At 30.8% G+C, this 18897-nt stretch overlaps 1 protein-coding gene across 1 annotated transcript in view; it reads left to right on the top strand.

Moving 5' to 3' along the window:
• Positions 1-18897, top strand: part of LOC107446002 (uncharacterized protein CG3556) — a 28174-nt gene that overhangs the window by 4188 nt on the left and 5089 nt on the right. Inside the window, exons 3-8 of the mRNA XM_043050471.2 lie at positions 3122-3305; positions 8448-8646; positions 9589-9836; positions 12204-12382; positions 14744-14933; positions 18110-18281. Of these exons, the coding sequence (XP_042906405.1) occupies positions 3122-3305; positions 8448-8646; positions 9589-9836; positions 12204-12382; positions 14744-14933; positions 18110-18281 (1172 nt within the window). The remainder of the gene's footprint in view (positions 1-3121; positions 3306-8447; positions 8647-9588; positions 9837-12203; positions 12383-14743; positions 14934-18109; positions 18282-18897) is intronic.

Genomic DNA, 18897 nt, shown 5'->3' with positions numbered 1-18897 from the left:
TGAGTATGTTTTTATGCTGTCATTTTCCTGGCTTCTTGAAATCATTAATAACAAAAACTACATAGATTTATCTGAGCTATTTTAAGAAATACTGTTGTTTTCTGAAGAATATAAACGTCTTAGGCCAAAATATTAAATTAAAATAAAGTTATGTGCTATAAAATGGCGAATTTGTCATTATCCTGGCTTATGAATGCCAGGACATTGAAGTATTACCAGAAATTCTTTTTAACTGCTAATACTGTAAAGAGGGAAAGCAAATATTAACCTAATACCAATTTTATGTATGATTGTAATATGCTTGGATGTAATCAAAGTTATTTATTTAATGATTGATTATTATATACAATTTTATTCTGTACATATCAGCAACAAAAATTTTTTTGTTTCTTTCTACAGTGGATAAAAAGAATTAATTTAAGCAATTTATGGTCCATCTAACATAAAAGCTTAAGTTGAGTTACTTACTATTAACTTAAAATAACTGTTTTTTTAAACTTCTAACGTAATATGTCATTTTCCTGGCATTCAAGATTTGGTGAATTTCTATTTTATTTTTTTTTTCTCGAGCAAATGTCAATAAACTACACTGCTGTCTATAAGATATTAATAAGTGTAGCTAAAGAAGTATACAAAAAAAAGTTTTAGATTATTTTGAAGACTTTAAATTTGAAGAAATGTTTGGTCCGAATTGTCATGTTTCGTGAGAATCACCCATATACAGAATATATAAACATTTTTATACCTTACAATTCAAACTTTTTTTTCATCATGAACCAATTAATTAATAAAAATGATTCAATTTATCTAGATTTCCCATTTTATGACATGCTTGTATTTGGACAGAGGGCTTATATTTTTTTGTGAAAGAATTATTACAGTTTAATTAACTATTAATTCAAACGATAAGAGAAACGTGAGACATAAAAATAACAAATTTTTGAAACGTTGTGGCGGTTAAACTATAACAATCAACTTTTCAAAACTTCGTCTACACTCCTCCCCCTATTTCGCAGGTAATAAATCCAAATTTGATGAAAAAGAGTTCTGTTTCTTCAGAAAAAGGGCGCTTTTTTGGTGAAAATAAGCATATTCCACAATTACAGTTAACCGTTATACATATTTTAAGAGAATTCTTTGAAATATTGCTATAACATTTTACAAAATCCTCTAAACTGTTCAAAAGTTTTATTAATAATATAGATATTTATATTTGGATCTGAAGTCAAAACACAGTACATATTTAAATCTAAAATGGTTGGAAATAGTAAGAAATACCTACTGAGTATGAACAAATGCATACTACCACATTTTGCGAGTAGGTGTTTTTCATATATAGACCACATTTTGTGACGGTAATTCAGAGATGCCAACTTGCTCCGGACAGCAAATTTATATTTTAAAGTGATAGTTCATCAATTGCGATTCTTGGTTTAATAAGTTCAATTAAGTAGATTTTTATCCACCACTATTTCTAAATAATTCGTAGGCTTATATAATTCAATACTTTTTGGTACTATAGTCGTGCTATACCTTTTAAAAACAAGTAAACATAGTCAAATATTTGCAAAATTTAGTTTGTAGTTATTTACCGCTTTATTAATTATTTTGGCGTGTCCGGAGCAGTTGGCATCTCTGGTAATTATTGGGTACCAAGAAGAGTTTGGAGCCCTATTCTCATTAATCATGATTTCTAGAGTTACCAATCATTACGGGTACGGGTTTATAAAAAATATTTTATCGAGTAGTATATACTAATTAAAAACTAAAGCTTTCAGAATTGTTAGTAATTTTGCCAACATTTTGAAAGCCTCAGCATGAGAGAATTGGAACAAAGTCTTTGATCATTTTGTTTTACAACTTTAAAATCATTTATGTGTAATTGTGTGGTAAGATAATTTACAAACCAAGTTTACAAACGAAAGATTGATACAAAGATATCGCAAATGAAGTTAGAGAAGTCGATGAACAGCAGCAACTTCAGTCAATGTTAAATTTCCGTTTGGCAGCTGTGATTTTTTTTTTAGTTAAAACTATATTGTAGTAGGTTTAAAGTCCTAGTCTTTGGATTCCCACCATAAAATGATATCAATGCTAAAGTGTCTATATCTATAAGTTCCTTTCTATTTTTATCTTTTCTGACCGAAACAGAGTAGGGCGATAATTAGGGCAAGTTTTTTTACAAAAGGTTTTGTAGAGTAACAAACAACTAAAAACTAAAGCTTTAAAAAAAATTTTTATTTTTGCCAACAATTTAAAAGCTTCACCGCAAGAGATCGGGAACAAAGTGGGTTTCATCTAGCTTTTGAATAATTTTACACGTAGTGATATGAAAAATGACTTTAAATTTAATTTACAAAATAAAGAATCATACATTCAAACATAAAATTAGCTACTACCCGAAGAAATTTTTCTAAAAAGCGTAGAATGTTGGCAGTTCTGTATTTTTAACTCATATTTTCAAATCAAATCACAACTTCTTATATTATTTACATATTTGATGAACGCGTGAATGTCTCTGTTTAACACGTTCACGCCGGGGTGTCCCACCGGAAGGTCACGCTAGATTGTCTCATCTTGACAGCGCACCTGAGTAAAAACTGGTAACTATCAATTTCATTTTTTAGTTTTTTTCCGGGAATAATAAAGATCCATAACTAGCAATTGCTTTTAACGGATGCAATTTTTATATTGAATTACTTCTTCGCCGTGATAAATTTCCTTACAGTCAATTGTTATTGTTGAGAATAGATTAACTCCTCCCGAATATTATCTAATACTGAAATAGTTCTTCTACCAGTATTTTCTCTTTTCCCGTACCAGTATTTTCACTTTTTCCGTGAACGTGTTAAACGAAATAAATTTTCAAAAGTGAAATAATACTTTTTATACATTTTTGTTAATATTGATATTGTTAATATGAGTTATACATTTTTGAAAAATATACACTAGAGTTTCGTGAGTTTAATGGGCTAATAAATTTGTTCAAAGCCAATCTTGGAAGTAAACTTAAGAAATATGTATGCTCTTCATCAGCCTTTAAGTTTTTAAAAGAACCCAAAATCTTTTATCAGATAATTATTCAAATGGTGACAGATACTTATATTAATTATCTTTTCAGCCTCAAACAGTGGCCAACTTAACAATAATGCTGATAGATGAAAATAAAAATTTTACTTTTTGGTCCGCCTCTTCCACTGGGAGAATTACAACTTCGTCATCATCAGTAGAAATTAGTTTTAGAGTGAATGCTATCAAATTTCCAGACCATTACAAAACAAATTTCACTTTGTTTTATACAATGGGTAAGTATTGTTTAAAATCATAAGTATTACTCAAAACTTTTTGTTTCAAAATAACTGTGTGACTCCAATTACAACCGAATATTCTAAAACTTGAAGATGCATTGTAAGATTCATGCAGAAAAGATTGACACGACTAGATGGTGCTCAACTGCGTCATTTAGAGCGTGTAAAATGTGTTGTACGGTCGTTAACCCCTTGGGGACGGGTGACTCAGAAAAGCATTCGTACAAAATCAGGATCAAGTTGTAATTAAATTAAAAACGCTGCATACCTGCCAACTTTTACGCATTTGGCGTAATATTTTATTTCTATATTTAAAGTGGTAGTAAAATATATGCTTTCTATATATTCCTTGCATTTATAAACATATGTATAATCTTTCTTACCACCACTATTTTTAAAAAGAAATTATGTCGACGAATTAAGTTTCCTCGAAATTCAGCGTATGTTTCTGCCTAAAATCGTAATTTAAATTACATATTACTACCACTGGGGAAAATCATTCTCGAAAGGATTAAAAGTTGGCAGGTCAGATTATGCAAAATCTTTTCGAACGACCGCACTCACGCACAAGTTGGCAGATATGATAGTGCTACTTGAATAAATATTGAAACTAGAGATACACGTATACATACTTAAAAGTTATTTGATAATTAGTTTACGATTTTAGTTGTGCATCAACATTTACAAAAGAAATGCAACGGTAAATCACGTTTGTTTCTGAAGAGAGGAAATGCAGATAATTTCTTCCACAGAGATTCGTTGAAGGATCATGCAAACACTCTGTTTTTATACAACGTTCATAAACTTGGCATTTACTAGCAATAAGTTTTATAAAACTATGCAAACGAATTTCAGGAAAATTAGATAATGAAAAGGCCGGAATTTCATTTAAAAAATAATATAGAGCAGGGGTCGCAAAACTTTTTTGATTATCGACCCCTATATAATTTTTCGAAATCTCCATCGACCCCCGCAAAAGTAATTTTCTGTTAATTAAAATAAAACTCTTATTAGATACTGTGTTTGTACATTTATTTTATGATTTTAAACATTTATTAAAGTAATAGTACATTGTGTAACAATAGTTTTATGAAAAATATATTAATATTGAAATTTAAATACCTTATTATTAAATAATAAGTAATTATGCATAAGTAGATATAATAAGTAAAGTAACTAAAGATTTACTGCTTCTTGATCAATGAGATGGGTGTGCCTGGTGTTTTTTTGCAAGGTTCGCTATATTGGGTTCAAAATTGGTCAATTTTAATTTTCGTCAAAATTGGTCAATTTTGTAATTTTCGTAAAAAAATACAAAGTGTGCTATAGTTTTGTCGCGGGCTGTACTAATCCATATTATTAATGCTTACCTTCTTTTTTGTGCATTGATAATTAAAATTGATATCTAAACCAAACGAATGGTTTTATCGAAACAATAACTAATTATCCAAAACTATAAAAGTTTTAATAATGACACTGCAAATATTCAACACAGTTTGCAAAGATAGCTGAAACTGCGTATGATATTTGCATTTGTAACGTCAATGCTCGTCACACGTGACATTTGGACAAGCGCACATATGCATATGACTTATAAACTGCGCTGAGTTCGTGCCACTGCGCGGTGGTACGTAAATACTTGTTTCACCCCAATAAATATACGTTTATTAATTTATGTTTTATAAAGAAACTGATATTGAGTCAATTATAAAAAAAATTCACAAATTTTACATACTTAATTAGGTATGTGTGATTTGCGTATTGAGAACTGTTTCTTTTTTCAACCCACAATTGACCCTTCCGATTCGGATCGACCCCCATTCGGCCCCCTGTCTCAGATCGACCCCTGCTTTCGTTAAATAGACCCTTGGGGGTCTATATAGACCACTTTGGCGACCTCTGATATAGAGTTTACTATGCCACCATTAGAAGACGTAATATTGAAATTAGCATCTCCTATTGAACTGAATATAAACTGCCGGTTCGTTCGGCACTGCAAAGTTTTCTTGACTTCTTTCGTTCTTGAAGTTTCCCTTTTCTAAAACATAGACTTTCGATTGAAATGTTTAATGAGGGCAAAGATTTTACGACATGATGTGATATAAATTGAGACTTAACCCTTTCGCGCCGACTGTCACAAATACGTGACAGCATAAAACCGTATCAACCAGGGTAAAAATATAAAACTGGTAATCAAAGTATTTCTTTAGCAGTTTATTTGTGGGCGGAGTTATAATTGTTTGATTTATTTAATTCACTATTACTTTGTTCAAAATAAAACTATTTAGTTATACTTTGAATTAACATTGATTATATATATATGATAAAACTAACAATAATTAAAGTAAAAGCAAAGTAAGTCTGTCAAATTAGCAACGACTACATTTAAGTTACCGTTTTTTATATAATTATAACTTAATTCTGCACCACCCGTCCCCAAGGGGTTAATGGCTTTGGCAAGGAAAAAGATTCGAGTGTTGGCTGTGAAGCCTCTGTTGAATTTAATGTTGTAGTTAAATTGGAGTGATAAATTTAAAATCTTTTTTGTTTAAAGAAAAGTGGTTGCTAAACATTTAAAAGCAAAGAATTCTACGTTTTTATTGGTTCCTGTACTAAAATCACTTGTTTTAAAAAAAACATGATCCTTATGATGTTTGCCATTATCTGCATAAATTTGGAATCGTGAAATTGCTTGTTCATTCATTAAAAACCAGTGTTTGCTGAGAAAGAATACATAACTTACGTGCTATAAGTTCGGAGGCCGAAGTGAAGAAATTAATTATCATTGTCATATTTGATATAACAGAAATGGGCAGAATAAAGCTTTCTGTTAAAAATTCTTCGGGGACAACACGTTTAGAAATATGGTCTATTACTCCCACATCCGCAATCCCTGGTTTAACAGAATTTAGCCTTCTTCTTTCCTTCTTTAGCCTTCTTCTTTTTTAGTAGTAACCTTCTTTGCTGGATTTTTTTAACCCTTTGACGCAGAATCTTTATTAAGCCTAGTTCTCATACTTTTTTAATTATTTTGTATTAATTTAGGTCAAAATAAGTAAAAAAAGTATTATATTTAGCATTTTAATAATTTATCGTTATGAAATACAGAATGAAATACTGGTTTTTTATTTTGTCTTAAAGGTAAAATCTTCCAAACACGGCTTACTTCCAAATAATTTTTTTTTTTTTTCAAATTTGCAGTTATTTAGATCTAAAAGTAACAGTTATTCTCATCGTTGAATTTTTTTAATATTAAGCAAGACGTTTTCGATGTCGAAAAAATGATTTTTTCAACCTTATCGACAAGCCATTTTTTCTTAATATTAAATACGTTTTAAAACTTTAAACTTTACATTTATGACAACTACAAATTAATATAATTCAATAACAATAAAAAGGAATTTAAAATGTATATAAATTAAATTTTTATAAATGTTTGAAAATTTAATATAAATAAATTTTTTTTTTACCAGACATAACTTTCGGTACGCTCGTACAAAAAACAAATCATTGTAAATTTATGAAAATTTCTATGCTTGTACATATACCTTATTTACATTTAATTAACTATGTAAAGTGTATTTTTTTCATTATAATTTTGTTATACAGGGGAAGTTTTTCAAAATTTGAACGAAATTTTGCATTTTTTTCAGAAATACAACATTTATTTTGCTTAGATATAATATATTCTGTACATATTATGAAACAAACTAGTTCATCTGATTTTTCAAACATATTTACATGAGTGCATGCCAATTTTTTGTTGATATTTCATGTAGAAAATTTTTTGAGCGTACCGAAAGCTATGTCTGGTAAAAAACAAATCATATATACATTAAATTTTCAAATATTTATAAAAATTAAATTTATAAACATCTTAAATTCCTCTTTATTGTTATTGAATGATATTAATATGTAGTTTTCATAAATGTAATGTTTAAAGTTTTAAAATGTATTTAATATGAAGAAAAAATTGCTTGTTGATATGGTTGAAAAAATCATTTTTTCGACATCGAAAACGTCTTGCTTCCCTTAATGAAAAAAAATTTTTTACTTTAGATTCTAGTGCAAATATAATTCCGATAATCTAACACATGTTTCTAGTAATTACTAGATTGTTTTTACAAGTAAAAAAATACCGAAATATATTTTTGCTTGTAGTTAGAGCGACAGCAAAAAGTATATAAAAGCGACACTCGTGTTAATCGTTTTTAGTAACGTGAATTGCCAAGTTCAATATTTTAATTTTAATGGGTTAAATTAATTTTACGCTCCTTAAAAGTTTTATCAATAGGATCAAATGCAGACCACATCTTTCAGGTATCTGCACAACCACAAGTTACTAGGATTAAACATAATGCGCCATCTAGTGATGTTCTTTTTAAGTTTTTTTTCTTCCTATTGTTCATACCTGCCAACTTTTACGCATTTGGCGTAAAATTTTATTTCTATATTTAAAGTGGTAGTAAAATTTATACTTTTTATATATTCCTTCCATTTAGAAACTTAATTAAAAATCTTTTTGACCACCACTATTTTTAAAAAATTTAAGCATATATATTATTATGAAATACTGCCGTGTTTGTCCACATAAGCTTTATCCAAAAACAGCACATGTTTCTGCCTAGAATTGTAATTTAAATTCGAATTTACTACCACTGGGGAAAATCATCCTCGAAAGGATTAAAAGTTGGCAGGTATGATTGTTTCATTATCGACTTTAAATGAAATCAGGGCTGAAAGCCTATATATATCAAGACAAAAAAGAGTAAAAACTGGCAACAAATAAATGTCATTTTTAAGCTTTTTTTCGGGAATAATAAAAATCCATAACTACCAATTGTTTTTATCAGATACAATTTTTATATTGAATTGCTTTTTCGCCGGGAAGTGATAATTTCAGTGAATTGCTTATTGTAGAGAATAGATTAACTCCTCCCGAATATTATATAATATTGAAATAGTTCTTCTACCAGTATTTTCTCTTTTCCGTCTCGCTTTCAGGCCTGAATGAAATTGTAGGGATATCTTTTGATAAAGACTTCTTTTAACTATGGAAAGCCTATAAAATGTTAGTAAATCTTGCTAATGCCATATAGAAAACGTAACCTTTTTTTAAAAAAATTATTTTTACTTTAGATGTTGTAAAAGACGTACGTTCAAGTACAATTACTAAGTTAAAAAGTCGACTTTCACCATTGCTGGACTGGCGAGGAAATACGCTAAAAGCCGTAAATGCTTTATACCTATCCGGAAATGCAACATACGATGGAACAGATTTGCGAGAAGAATTGTTAATCAGACGTGGAGAGTTTTTAGTTTCAAGAGCGCTCCAACGGTAAGATGAAAATTTATTTAAATATAATTTTTTTTAATTAATAAAGCTATGAATCAAAATTCAAACTTAGTGTTTTAAAACTTTTGATTAAGATTATTAAAATACTGATGTATTCAAGTATTATTCGCCGTACAATATTTGTATGACATTTGTATACTAACAGGTTTTGAACTACTACTTCTGTAATCTGATAATTTACTTAGATCATTACGCATTTATGCAATATCAAAAGTTATCGTAATTATCAATCACGATTTGTAATAATTATCTCACATTTTGTAATAATTTGAAAAGCACTTTTAGAAAAAAAAAAGTATTACTGCTTTTATGCGACGTTGGCCCACCTAACATGGTGCCCCTGAAAGAGAGGTCAACAAAATTGCCCTGTTAATGCCTGAATGGACAAAAAAAATTTAACACAAGTGGGCATTGGAGAAAAAAAACATTTAGAGCATATTTAATGCTGAACTTGTGAAATGTTTTACGTTTCTTCAACGTTGAGATATTGAGAATATACTGTATGTGAAAAGGTTCTTACTTGCTATTCTAAAATGTAACTAGCTGAAGAAATTATTCACCTATTTCAAATTTAAAGATTCTTAGATAAAGATTTGAAGGGTATAGAACAATATAGTGATAACTAATAACGTGCTTTCTAAGGCTGCATCCTTCTTCAATATGTACTTTAATATCGTTTCCCGATAGGTACTTAATAAGTTTCCTGAATTCTTGCGCTTAATATCAGTACAGAAACACCTTTTTCTCTACACATGGAGATCACGGTTAAAATAGAATATGGCATTTTCAATATAACGCCCTTAAAAATGCTCTCTCGAACATTTTGGGACTAAAGCTTATCATTAATATTGAACCAAACTCTTAAATTATACTACGTGAGTCTACTATCTGATAAAATTGAATATTTTAACCTCATTCTTACAGAGACGCTATTTCCGAAATAGAGTTGAGCTCCTACATCAATTTTCTGCGAGTCAGTTGTAATTCCCCTCGGTATTTTGCTTCTTATGATTTCATACAGCAGTTGCTGGATAAGTTGGAAACTTCCGGCAATTTTACACATCCCTCAGTCTACTTAGCTCTATGCAACGCTAACGAAAGATGGCCTCGAAAAGCAGTCAAAGATCTCACAAATGTTCTAACCAGTAAAGCTAAATATCTCTTTCTTAACGGTAAGTTATACAGTTTATCTCTATTCAAACATGCTGATTTAGAACTATTGTTCAAAAATCTACCGTCAGGAATATGATAGCAAGCAAGAATCATACGGAAATGTAGGGTCGCAAACGCTGTCCAGATGCGCGATGAGAGATGGCTGAGAAAGGTAACCAGGGTGCTGTCAAGACTGGGGGAAAAAAGGACAAAAGTTCGAAAATTTTCCTTGATAAAATTTTTTGTATTTCTCGTCTTTATGCAACAAATTAACATTATTTTTATCTTGTTATTTTTGATGGTTTTCTATTAAATAGACCAGCATAATCTTGATGGTTACCATCAATAATTCTACCCTGCACAATTATATTTTTGATAGTAACCAACATAAGTAACCATCACCCCAAAGTAGGAATTCGGACTGATTTATGATAGTTCAAAATAGTTAGAACAAGAATAGCAACTTGTTTTTATGGCATCTTCCTTCTGAATCAGATTATTAAACCATCATCGAAATGCATTGTTGTACCGTAATGTTTCATCACGAATTTTCACCATACTATCATAGAAATCAAATGTTGGAACGATCATGAACAACCATCATCTCAATATAGAAATTTGGACTGATTTATGATGGTCCAACATTAAAAAAAAAATTTTTGATGGTCTATTCCTGAGAATCAACAAGAATTCCCATTTAACCATCACGGAAAGTTAAAACCATCATGAATTGTTGGTTCATGAGAATAAAACGTCTCTTGGTTACCCATCATAGTATTAAAGCAGCAATTTCCATCCTGGAATGATGGAAGTGTGTTGGCATATTATTAAAGACAGTGAGCGCATAATGGAAAATGGTGGATGATGGTGGACCATCATGGATTCCACTGAAACCAACATAAACCATCAAAATGTTTTGATGGGTCCATCAAAACATTTTCACTTGGGTTGTCTTGATCTGCAAGCATGTAGAGCGTCTACATTTCATTTGCGACCTGTAACTTGTTATCATATTCCTAACCTATTTGAATATTCTTGAGCAATAGTTTTAAATCGCGAGCATAAATATCACTTCCAATCTCTCCCAAAAGTATTTATTAAAATTCTATATTACTTTATAAGTTTAAGTCAAACTTAAATAGTCTACAATTAATCTAATATAGCAAGAAAATTTAATAACGTAGAAATGTAATCAGTTTTTCGACAGTTTGCAACGATTCGAATCCATATCTAGTTTTTAAAAAAAATTAAACTCCCTTGTATTGAGTTAGAAAAAGGAAAGAAATTATTTCGACGTATTAAGCCTATCCACACGGCATTGCGATGAAACCATTATATACAATATGTAAGCCAACTTGAACTTCAACTGAAATCTCGTACAGTGTACTCTCCACACTTTCATCTGTGATTGTGCCCTTGAATAATGTCGTTGGTATTGGATATTGGCGGTGAATTGCGGAGGCAGTGGTCAGATCAAATCTACATTTAATCTAATTGCATGAAAAAACTCTAATTGGGATGTTGGTCACTTTTGATCCTTCCCCTGAAGTGGGCATACTAAATCTGAAGTAATATGTAAGTACTACTTTTAACAAACCGTGTGGTGGCGTTCTGATGGCTCACTCCAGGATTAGTACTTTCAAAATAATACAAGTAAATACAAAATTACCCAAATCAATACAGTCGGTTAATATAGTGGACGAATATCATTATATAAAATGAAATTTTGAGAACAATAGATACAAGTTATTATCGGTTAGTGAAATTTGATTGCTATTAATAATACAAATAATCCAGAGGTGTACATAAAAGACTTTCAAGAAATTGGAGGAACAGCTTAGAACAGGGTATTGCCGATAAGCCCCGCAATAAAGCTGTTGCAGAATTGAGACTTGCAGAGGGCCATGATTGCCTGGCGAACCACCTCTGCATTTTCGCTGACCCAAATTGCTCGTTATGCTCGAATAATGAACTTATGGACAGGAACCATCTATTGAGATGATCGGCACTGCGTGGGGACTCTGAGGTAAGGCGCTACTGAAGTGCCCGACATCTGTTAACTTGTTGTTAATCTTTTTGTTCACTGTTTTTGTAAGAGTTTGTCATTTTCTTTTGCCATTAGAAATTTAAAAAAAAACATATAAGACTTGCTAAAAAACCATACTATTACATTTTTACGCGCTATCTACGTACTATTTTTATGTGCTAAGATAGGTTTGCATACTATTTTAAAAAACAATTTCAGTAAATTAAAAATTATCTATTTGAAAACAATGCAATGGAGCAGTTTAATGTAAAAATGACATATTTAGAAAAGTATGGCTTATAACTATGTTTCTCCAAGCACTTCATTTATAAGTAACTATTTGCTGATTCTAATTTTTCAGAAATCCAAGCTTTTGCATTAATGGCTATATCTTGTAAAATGAACCAAACAGATTCGCTTACGTCGTCTGAAATATCTAGTATACTTCCGATTTACAAAACAAGTATTGCCAACCTGAAGAAAGAACAATTAAAGGATGGCGGTTTTGGGGATATTCATGACAGCGCTCTTGCTATACAGGTTTTATGTTTATTCACATACTTTGTACTGTTAATCAATTAAGGCATAAATATGATAATTTCCTTTGCAGTATCACGTGCATATGATTGTTTCAAAATCCCATTCACAATAAGAAGAAAGGTAGTAAAAGAATTAAGCCATTATTCTTTATTTTTAGGTAACATGCCGTTAACCCATTGACACAGAATTTTTATTTTCATACTTTTGCATTAATTTAGGTTAAAATAATTAAAAATATTTTATTCAAAATTTTAATAATTAATGGTTATGAAATTCAGCAGGAAACAACAATGTTTAAGATAAAATCTTCCAGACACGGCTCACTTTCAAACAATAATTATGAAAATTTGCACTAACTTAGATTTAAGAGAAAAAGTTATTAATCATTAAAATTTCTTTAATTTACGAAATCATTACGAATTGATAAATTTTTGATTATTATTAATTTTTCTAATGGCAGAGGGGATTGACACAGGATACAAATAACACAACTCAAGAGAACTAAAATATAATATGAATGAAAAAATAATTCTTTTTTTTTTCAAACTATATTTGAGGATTTTATATTTTAGTACAAATATTATTCCGATAATCTAACAGATTTTAATAACTATTATATGGTTTCTTATAATTAAAAAAATACCAAAATCTATTTTTGCTTGTAATTAGAGTGCTAGAAAAAAAAATATTTAAAAGAGACACCTATGTCCCATCTGCGTCAAAGGGTTATGAGAAATCTCCTGCAGGAAGCTGTATCCAGAAATAAGAAAAGTAAATAGGCAGTAAAATTTTTAATTGGTAGTAAATTGGTAGCTTGTTTTCGGAAGGATATATTTTCCCAGGCAAGAAACAGTCCCGTATACCTTTTATAACGTGAATAAGTCCTCGCAATCACAGATGTCTAATTTTTTTCCAAAAACAAGCTAGAAATGAAAAACTTTTACTACCGGTTTTTTAGTTTTACTGTTGCTTTTTCTCATTTCCGAATTAGGCTCTCAGACTTTTTTTTTTTTTTTTAGTCTCATTGCTCTGTTTTCTAAAAACAAATTAATAAGGTGATCAAGAATTTAAAAAAACTGTAGTTTGCAGAATTTTGTTACATTTTTCTAAGACTTTGAAAGCTTCAACACGGAAAAAGTCGGCACCTCTGCGTTAAGCCATTACTATGCAGAGGTGCGATAAAGTTATAAATATATACTGGAATTCAAAACCAATATGTTTTGATTTATAGTATATATATATATATATTAATAATGTAAGTGATAAATATTTAGGTCTAAACTGACAATAGTGACATTTTTAAGTAATAGGTGAAACTAGATTATTTATAACTCTAAACATATATTGATTTACCGCTATTTAATTTTTTTAAAAGAAGTGACATTATTAGATAAGTGACGAGCAGTATTTTGATTAAATACTGTCCAAAAATTTGGAAAAATTGTTCAATTTTTAGTTTTTAATTAGGTCAGTTGATTTTTACGTTTTCCGAATTACCGAGTTAAAGTTAACAACGAAGCGAAAGATCACTTAAAATTGCAATGCCTTATGAACGAAATGGTATTTCGAATGAAACTTAATATTATGCGTACCGGAAAAAATTCGTTGTTTGCGTCATTTGTATTAAAAATTCGCCGAATTCTATAGCTCTTACTGGATTAAATGCGTGACAACTCATTTCTAGAAAAAAGGTCTTTGTTTATACAAACTGAACCTCAAATCGAATGTACGTCACAGGTCTATCGAATTTGCCATTGAGATTCGACCCTTCAATTCGGTCATATTTTCATCATCTGCGGCGTGATTTTGTCAACAGCTTTGGCTTATGTCGTTCAATGGGTAACCTTGATGTATGTTTAATGAGTAAGTAGCACCATACAAAAAAAGGGTGCACCATGCAAAAATAAAATTGAACTCCAAAGGTGTAAGGTCAGAAAATATGGGTGCCCGCCGTCATCGTCACTTTTCACCTTAAAGAAATGACTGCAATGAGGACGAAGTGTGGCGGTGCGCCATTATGTAGAAAAATATCAAGAAAAGCTGAGAAGAAATAAGTTCGTATCTTATTTCGTGAAATTAGATCCTAGTTTATGAAATTAGATGTTCATTATCTTATTTCACGAATTAGATGTTAAAAGTATCCTATATTTCCTTGAGCTGTAGAGTGTTTCTTGTGGTAAATTTTATTACAACTTGAATAGGTAATAATTCTCCCATTATAATTATTGAATACCATATAGTTTAATTGCACTGTATTTCCCATACGATTTTCTATTCAACTTCATCAGTATTTCAAATTTTCACACGATATTGATTTTGAGTAACAAGACTAAATATGCTTAATGTTGAATTTTCTTTCAGACTTTAATATCCGCTGATGGTAATCTTCCTTACAACTGGAACTCAAGTGCTGCAATCAGAAACATAACAGAGCAACTGAATTCAGCCAAAATAGATTTTCAAGCTGCCTACTTGTCGGTCTCAATTTTAAACTGGAAAAGTCTGGCTGATATATCCAAACGAAACTGTTCAGGAAACCCGAGGGACAATGGTAATTAAATGCAGTAAACACTCAGCGTAACATTATTTTGAATTCAATATGAGTATGGGGTAAAATGTATGGTATGTAAACTTAAAGCAAAAAAACAATATCTATAAATTACAGAAATGGACATACTATAGTTTCGGTTTTATAAACAAGAACCTTCCTCAGTGTCTGAACACCAAATGATGGTAGAAAAGTAAAGAGACAAACAAGCGCAAAGTGGTTTAACCAGTGGGGACAGAGAAGAGTGCTCTGTATCGTTGAAATATATTCAATTCAATTGAGGAGCCGGACTACAGGCAACTTTACTCTTGCAGACATAGATGACAATACCAAAACTCAATTTATATCCATCCGACCTATTCGTGTCACTAACTGAGGTGAATGAAGGTGAAGGACAGAACCCCGAATCTACTTGTTCACTTGGTATTGCATTTGGTTTCCCCCTTTTAAGGTGTCCCCTCTGCAGAGGATCAAAATTGTGATAGCATGTCTACAGATCATCCTAAGGGATGTTTCCCAGACCGTCGCCAATAGCCCATTGTGCAGCTCTAGTGCGACGTAAATTAACAACCAACAACCAACCAACCCCGTTAAAGGTGTTTGAGCGAAGATTATGTTCGTAAAGAAAAAAAAATAGATTTAAAATAATTGCTTTTTAAATAATTAGTATGAAAGCTTAATTTTGATAAATAATGAAATAAGTGTATTTAATTATTTTGCTCAAAGTAAATTTTTTGAAACTTTTTTTTTAAAACAAAATGTTTATTAATATACATTTTGTTTAAAAAAAAGTTTCAAAAAATTAGAGATTATCTGTAACAAGATTAATTTTTAAAAATGCTGCTGAAATAAAATAAAAGTAATTTATTAATTAAATTTTATGATAATAATGAAGTAATTGATTCCTTTTTACCCATGCAAAATTTTCATCGACCAAAACGAGCGTAAAAAATTTAAAGTTTCTTTCCCTTTTTAATGCCGCAATAAATTTCAAAGCATTCTAAAATAAATATTGCAATCCTTTTGAATGAGTTCAAAATGACAGATATTAAAGTTTGAAAGCACTTATTAATTTCCTCTCCTCATTTTGCATGAGTAAGTATGACATAATTTTCTAAAAGCTTGAAGCATAATCTTTCAAACTTTGCCAACAGTTTTGTCTTGAAAAATCTTTCAAAATTTAAATTAGTCATCATAGAGAAGTGGTGACTCAGGGGATAGAGCATTCGCCTTCCAATGAGGTGAACCGGGTTCGAATCCAAGCAATGGCTTGTTAATACGAATTCCGCATCCGGTTTGAGCTGACCACACTGCTGATGTGAAATATCCTCAGTGGTAGACGGATCATACATTTGATTCCCCTTGTCGTCGGGCTAACCGTGGGAGATCTTCCTCTCCATGTAACGCAAATGCGTGTTAGTCCCATCAAAAAGTCCTCCAGGAAGGCAAACTTCTTCCAATACTTGATCCAGGAGTTCCCTTGTCTTCTGTATTGGGTTCAAAATTACAAGGCTCTGGAGTTGAATATTAGTAGTCGTAAACCCAAAATTGGGTCGACTGCTCAACGACGGTTATAAAATAAAATAAAATTAATCATGATGGTCACACAACCAGGGTTCTCACAACCAGGAAAAAATAAATGAGTTTGAGCTAAGATATTTAAGACTATTGAAAAATGCTTACATTTCCGAGTTATTTTTTGCATCCATATATAATTTATTTAAATTAAACAATTATTGTGAAAGCTTATCTAGATATATCTCCCTTTTGCTAACACTGTAAAAAATTTCCAGACCGTCGGAACCATGAAAAAAACATACCCGTGAACTTTTATGCTTCCGAAAAATGATGTTCTGAAACGGTAGCTAAATGTAAATTGAGTAAATAACTACAAACTATATTGTATAATTAACTATTTTTAAATTTTAGCAGAGTTTATATTATATAACATCATCATATGAGAACTTAGCATTTATAGATGTATTTAATTTATTTCTTTGTAGTAGTAGTAGTTAAATCGTGTTTTATGAAATTTATAAAACCAAGAATAAAATTAGAGGCAAAAAATTACTACAACTATATAATTTTCCGGAAAATTCATTATGCTGAGTTTCTTATATGTACGGTGGTTTTTAATGTGCTATGTAAGTGATGCAAAAAATTAAAATTATGGTTAACATTATTTTTTTTAACAATTTGCATGCGGGCAACTTTTCCAAAAAGTTTAATATAGCTGTTCTAGATTAAAATGTTAAAATTATAGGCAAGATTTCATAAATGTTGAGTCCCGCACAGGACTGATCGTTAAGACATGGTTCCCATCAGATCACCGAAGTCAAGCATCACTGGCTGCGGTCAGTGTGCGGGTGGGTGACCACTTGGATCAGTCTGCGTAGGGACCGAGGGTGTGAGGTATTGGTCCTCGTTAAACTGTGCTACCATAAAGTGCTCGACTTCGCGTGCAGGTAGGTCGTCGGGCTAACGAAGCAGGAGTGCCATCCCCTCTGCAGAGGATCAAAATTGTGATGGCATGTCTTCGGATCATCCTCAGTGATGTTTCCCAAACCGTCGCCATATAGCCCATTGTGAAGCTCTAGTGCGACGTAAATGAACAACAATCATAAATGTTGAAGCAAACTTGTCCCTTTAACTACAACTTTAATTTAAAAAAAATTATGACGAACGATTATAGTACTGATTGCATATATATTGAATCATTTATGTTTGCAGTAATGAAGAATGGATAACTTTTTTGAAAAACAGAACGGAAACGAAGTAGTTTTGCTTCTACTTTTTTAAACTTTTATATGAATAGCAGAAATTACAAATACGTATTTTTACGTGAAATGTGTTCATTTAGCAAGCTTCTTGGAAACAAACATCACAAATTATTATTTAAATAATTTTTTATATATTGATGGCCAAATTCACACACTGCAATCTTATAAAATCAAAAAATGAAAGGTAATGCATAAAATTAATTATCATTTCCAATATTCAAGAAAAATAAATCTGTCGTTAAAGCGATAAAAGCTGGCAGCGCTTAGTAGATTATAGGTAAAATTAATTTTTTATTATTTTACCAACACAAGCAAATTAAAAGGAAATATTTTTAATATGACAATTTGAAGTAGCTAGGACAATTACATTTGACTTCATTTTTAATTGTAATATTTCAGATTTCATGACTGACGTCACAGGATCTAATATTGAAGTTCCAGACGATCAAGTTCGATATTCCTTATTTATCGGAGATAAGAAAGAACTTATACGAACCATAACAATGAATGTCACTGATACTACAGCTTATCAAGTGATGCTAGGGGCAAAACAACAAAATGTGAAATTTACGTAGGTTCTTGTAAAATTATTAATATCGTTTCATATTTTTTCCTTCTGTTGGAGATTTAATATGTTTTGCATGCTTTAAAATGAGAATTTTATTCCAATTATTAAGCAGACAAATTGCATATTTACTATTACAGTTAAACCCCGCTATAGTGAACCTTCAAAGGATCGAACTTTTGGTTCACTATAACCGGGAGTTCACTATATCCGTTCCGCAAACAATTTTAACTTATGGTTCCGAACTCCTTTTTATTATACATTATTTAAATAAATGACCAATGAAATGAAGTACAAAAATGGCTGGAAAAAAAATACGTAGTAACAAAAAATATCATTCACCACTTTCTGGTACTTATGACATGCAATGCCTTTTAAAAAGCAATCAAAAATAGTCAAATATTTGCAAAATTTACTTTGAGGTTATTTACCGTTTTTTTTAATTATTTTGGCATGTTCGAAGCTGTTGGCATCTCTGAAGATAGCATATTTCAAGATAACAACTTCGTCCGCCATTATCTCAGTTGCCTACCGATGTTATCTCAGATGAAGGAGTAACGTGTCCGATTCGTGGACAGAGACTCTGTAAACTATTTTAACACGTGCACGCCGGGGTGACCCA

Source organism: Parasteatoda tepidariorum, chromosome 10, assembly GCF_043381705.1.
Source record: "Parasteatoda tepidariorum isolate YZ-2023 chromosome 10, CAS_Ptep_4.0, whole genome shotgun sequence".
Lineage (NCBI taxonomy): Eukaryota > Metazoa > Arthropoda > Arachnida > Araneae > Theridiidae > Parasteatoda > Parasteatoda tepidariorum.
This window is presented reverse-complemented; position numbering and strand designations above follow the sequence as displayed.